Here is a 4,749-nt window from a genome sequence, read left to right on the forward strand (position 1 = left end):
GAAGGGGAGGGGGGACACCCCATGGGGGAGGGGAAGGGCAGGGAAGGGGGGGGGACACCCCACAGGGGAAGGGATGGAAGGGAGGGGGCCCAGGGGGACCCTGGAGGGGCGATGACCGGGACCCTGGTCACCCCCCCCCCTTCACCCCTCACGCCGTGCCCCTCAGCCCCGCCGCCATGCCGAGGAAGCGGCGCCAGCGGGCCGCGGCCGCCCCCATGACGGAGGAGGACCAGCTCCTGCTGCTGCAGAGCCAAGCCCTGGCCGAGGAGGAGGAGGCCAAGAAGAAGGGGGAGATGCTCACCCAGTTCCTGAAGGTGCCTGGGGGCCTGTGGGGGTCAGAAACACGTTTCCTCGTATGCTGGCCGGCCCCTGTCCCCTGTGGGACGCATCCTTGCTGCCCCTTGACACCCCCAGTCCCCTCACACAGGACAAGCTGGCCAAGGAGGATCACAACAGCGCCCTGAACCTCAACAAGATCAACACRCAGTGGTGTGCAGTGCTGCAGGAGGCCAAGACCAAGGAGCTGCGCAYGGACATCGAGATCCTGAGCCAGACCTTTGCGCGGGTGATGGACTGCAAGGACAGCGTCATCAAAGTGAGCGCGGGGCTGCTGGGGTGGGGGCGTGGAGCTCCTCGCGTGATCCTCCCTCCGTGTGGGGCCGCGCGGAGCCCCCCGCGTGACCCTCCCTCCCGCAGTCCCTGGCCAGAGACCTGTTCGAGGCAGAGGCGCAGCACGCCCAGGCCCTGTGCAGCCACCTGCACAACATCGACCGCCTGCTGCAGCTCCAGCGCTGCCGCCTGCGCTACCTGGAGGAGGATTATAACACGGAGCTGGAGGCCCTCAAGAAGGAGTTTGAGACAGAGAGGTATTGAGGGGAGGGAGAGGGCGATCTGGGTGCGGGGGTGGCACCCGCGGGCTGTCCTGCCGGGACGCTGCGTCCCTGGCGGGGAGCCCTTTCGTAGCGCCAGACCAGGGACCCTCCTGGCCTGCCCCGGCCCTGTGCTCCGCAGCTCCCCCCGATTCCCCCAGGAGAGCAATCCTCGAACAACACAAGCAAGAATGCTGCTACCTGCAGGACGTGATGCTGGCCCTGGAGCAGAACTTCATCGAGAACAGCTACGAGGCCATGCTGAATTTCCAGAGCGCCTGGGATGACATTAAGAGCAAGGCAGGGGCAGGGCACGGGGCAGGGCTCGCTAAGCAACTGGCCGGGCGCTTTAGCAGCCCGACTAGCGGTTGACTCCGGCGAGGAGCATTTTAGGGCTTGGGGCATGAGCAGAGCACAGCAAAGGCTGATGGAGCCTCAGCCGCAGCGGAGGCAAGAGGGACCTGCCTCGCTTGGGGATGGTGGTCACAGCCTGGGGAGGAGGGAAGGGGGTGGCAGAACACCCCCACCAATGTCTCCCTCCCCCAGCAACTGGAAGAGAAGCAGTACAGCCGCTTGCACCTGGGCAGCAAGGTGGATTCCCTCTGGAAGCAGTTCCAGCAGGTCCTGCACAGCTACACAGAGGCTACGGAGGACCGGAAGATTGCCTTTGAGGTGCTCAAGCAGAAGGATGAGAAGAGCTCCAAGGAGATAGAGATGCAGACGAAGAAGCTGCAGAAACTCCAGGTTGTGGCTGCGGAAATTCACGGCTCAGATGTGGCCCCGCAAACCGAGACCCCCCGTCCTGTCACTGACACTTCGCGTGCCCCCAGGACTCCATCGCGGCCGTAAAGGGCAGGATCACGGCTCACCTCCAGGAGAGCGAGGAGCAGAACCGGCGCGTGCGGGAGGAGAAAGAGGTCGTCCTCAGGCAGCTCCAGGAGCTCAAGAAGGAGATGAACCAAGCCAGGGCCAAGGCCCGCGGCAGCCTGRCCAAGCTCACCACGCAGAGCAGCGCTGCCCTGAAGGCGCTGACGCACGTCGTGGAGAAGGTGAGGCCTGCGGGCCGCGTGCTGCCTGCTCCGGGGCAGGACCGGGCTACCCCGTGGAGCCCCCGGCCACGCGGGCGCCGCCGTCCCCTCCCTACCTGCCCTCTCCGGCGTCCYCCGCAGGCGGAGCGCATCCTGCGGCTGGGCGAGATGTGCCGTAAGCTGGAGTCGGAGGAGGAGAAGGTGCTGCCGTTCTACCCTTCCTCGCTGGCCGAGGGGGAGCAGCGGGATGCGGAGCGGGTCCTCAAGGAGACGCCCACGGAGCCTCTGGCCCAGGTGAGGAGGAAGCGTCGGGGTCCCGAGCTGGCCAGGCGCTGCCGCAGGGGAGCGAGGGACAGGGGACAGCCTTGGGGACAGGCAGTGTGCGCGCAGGGGTAGGTTTGGGGCCCCCGGCCTCCTCATCCCTCCCTCCTGCGCAGGCCATGCAGGACTACGCGGGGATGGAGCGCTTCTGGCAGAGGTTCAACAAGGCGAAGCTGGAGGAGCTGGCGCTGGCGCAGGAGAGGGCAGCTCTGAGCCAGAGGAACCAGCGCCTGCGGGAGCTGCTCAAGCAGTACCTGGAGGGGATCTCYGTGAGCGAGGAGGTGCTCAGCAAGCCCAACCCGCTCCTCACCCTGCGGCGCAGGAGCTGCAGCCCCAGGGCCTTGCCCCGCGCCGGGGGGCCCGTGCACAACGTCATCGAGGCGGCGCACGTGGTGTCGCGCACCCTGTGAGCCTCCCGGGGGGGGAGGACGCGTGGCTGGATCCGGCCCAGCGCCAGCCAGAGCTGCGAATCGCCCCGCAGCCCGGGGCGCCCGGCTGAGCCTGGTGCTTGGGGACAGCACGGAAACCGTGCCTGCAGGAGCTGCCATTAAAGAGCTCGACTGTGCTGCGGCTGTGCTACGGGTCTTATTTCTGGTCACCCACAGCTCCGTCAGGGTGGGCTCGGTCTAGGTCTGACTCTTCAACCCCTTGGCCGCACTAAATCCCCCCTGCCAGGACCAGGTGGGGAGCTCCAGGCCTTCGGCAGGAGCTGACAGCGTCCGGCCAGGTTGATGAGCGGCCCAGGGCCCCCTTCCCACCAGGCCTCTGCCTGGGCAGGAGCTTGCACCCCGTCCCCCACGCGGCGACCGGCCCAGGAGGTGGACAGAGCAGGYGCGCGGCAGCTGTGGTTGCTGAGGGTACGGTTTATTTCTTTTTGGCCTTGTTCCTCTTCTCCTCCTTGAGCTTCTTCTTGGAGAGCTTGGGGCTGCTGGCTTTGCGGTAGAGGTGGAAGCCGATGAGCCCCAGCAGCGCCGGGACCAGCCCGAGGCACACGAGGGGCAGCACGTCGTTCACCACCTTCTGCCAGTAGCTGGCCCGGGACAGGCCAACCAGCTCCACCTCGAACTTCAGCACCGCGTCGCCTGGCGAGAGGGGACGGAGCCTGAGCGGGGACCCCGGACGGAGCCGAGGCGCCACCCGCCAGGGCCGAGACGCACCTCCTCCGGCGCGCGGGGTGCCCGGGGGCCGGGCAGGAGCGATCCCGACACCCCTGCTGCGGTACGGGGACGGCGAGGGCTGCGGAGGGGGGGCGCAGGTGGCCCAGGCCGGCCGCGCTTACCTGGGATGGTGGGGGGGGAACCTCGTTTGCCGTACGCCAAATGAGGGGGGATGATGGCTCTCCGCTTCTCCCTGCCACGGCGAGAGACCGTCAGCACGGAGGCCCCCGGGCGCCTGGCAGGGCCGAGCCCCGGCGCCGGGCAGGGGGACAAATCCGCTCAAAACTGCAGCGGGAACGTTAGGGCCAGCTCCGGCAGACGACAGAACCCGAGCGGGGCCAGGCGGCCCCATAGAAATTGGGGACACGAGGACCTCGTCTTGGGGCGGTGAAGGAGGGCAGCTCCCATCCGGGCCCGGCCTCATCCTGGTCCCCAGCGCGGATGCTCTCGGCCAGCCCCGAGGCGGCTCCTCCGGGGCTGTCCCGCAGCGCGGCCGGGCCCCCGCAGCGGGTGGCGGGGGGCTCGCTGCCCTCCCCAGCGCGCCGGCGGCCGGACTTACCCCACACACATGTCCAGCAGACTCTGCTCCAGCCCTGCGAGGAGGGAGAGAGGCGCTGAGCAGGGCCGTCCCGCGCCYGGCCCACCGCGGCACCCAGCGCCCGGCCCCGGGACTGCTCTGCCGCGTCCCGCCGGATCCCGGTCCCTTCGCCCCACGGCTCAGCCCAGAGCCACCGCGCGGGGCCGGGTGGCCTGGCGGGYGCTGGCGCCCCAGCTGTGCACCCACCGGGGATCACTTGGCGCTTGCCCAGCTCCACCTGGAGCGGGTCCCGCGTCAGCGAGGTGTCAATGATGCGTCCGTCCTCCAGGCTGCCCTGCCGGACACACGGACACAGTTACCGCTGGCACGGGTAGCCCGAGGGTGCCCCGCCGCCTCCCCCGAGCCACGCTGCCCTGGCCTGTCCCCCGCCTCYGGGCTGATCCCGCAGCTGCCCCAGGGCCAGCGCAGTGCCGTCCCCACGCTGGTCTCCGTGCTGCCCCGTGCCTGTCCCAGCACTGTCCCCATGCCTGTCCTGGTACCACCCCAGGGCCATCCCCATGCCGGTCCCAGTGCCACCCTCAGGCCATCCCTGTGCTGGTCCCTGTACTGTCCCAGGGCCATCCTGGCACTGTCCCCATGCCAGTCCTGGGACCACTCCAAGACCACCCCGGTGCCAGTCCCGGTGCCACTCCGGGGCCATCCCAGCACCGTCCCCCTGCCAGTACCAATCCCGATGCCACCCCAGGGCTACCCCCAAGCCAGGGCCACACCGGCACCCTCCCCACGCTGGTGCCAGTCCCAGGGCCACCCCACAGCCCTCCCCACGTGGGTGCCGG

General features: G+C 69.1%; 3 protein-coding genes across 3 annotated transcripts in view; 1 reads left to right on the plus strand and 2 right to left on the minus strand.

The window, feature by feature from the left end:
* RND1 (Rho family GTPase 1) overlaps window positions 1–178 on the minus strand; it is a 3,728-nt gene extending 3,550 nt beyond the window's left edge. The window contains exon 1 of the mRNA XM_026055444.1: window positions 160–178. Within this exon, the coding sequence (XP_025911229.1) occupies window positions 160–178 (19 nt within the window). The remainder of the gene's footprint in view (window positions 1–159) is intronic.
* Window positions 171–2,743, plus strand: CCDC65 (coiled-coil domain containing 65). The gene is made up of 8 exons (XM_026055461.1): window positions 171–314; window positions 428–595; window positions 697–866; window positions 1,031–1,169; window positions 1,416–1,613; window positions 1,700–1,918; window positions 2,039–2,191; window positions 2,335–2,743. The coding sequence occupies exons 1-8, from the start codon at window positions 177–179 to the stop codon at window positions 2,626–2,628; spliced, it is 1,479 nt and encodes a 492-aa protein (XP_025911246.1). The 5' UTR covers window positions 171–176; the 3' UTR covers window positions 2,629–2,743.
* A 336-nt stretch (window positions 2,744–3,079) lies between these two features.
* Window positions 3,080–4,749, minus strand: part of LOC112960840 (ADP-ribosylation factor 3-like) — a 7,666-nt gene continuing 5,996 nt past the window's right edge. The window contains exons 6-9 of the mRNA XM_026055445.1: window positions 4,160–4,247; window positions 3,935–3,968; window positions 3,498–3,568; window positions 3,080–3,300 (exon numbers count right to left, since the gene is read on the minus strand). Coding sequence (XP_025911230.1) covers window positions 3,083–3,300; window positions 3,498–3,568; window positions 3,935–3,968; window positions 4,160–4,247 — 411 coding nt within the window. The 3' untranslated portion in view covers window positions 3,080–3,082. The remainder of the gene's footprint in view (window positions 3,301–3,497; window positions 3,569–3,934; window positions 3,969–4,159; window positions 4,248–4,749) is intronic.

This window comes from Apteryx rowi, unplaced genomic scaffold (genome assembly GCF_003343035.1).
Source record: "Apteryx rowi isolate R43461 unplaced genomic scaffold, aptRow1 scaffold_999, whole genome shotgun sequence".
Taxonomy (NCBI): Eukaryota; Metazoa; Chordata; class Aves; order Apterygiformes; family Apterygidae; genus Apteryx; species Apteryx rowi.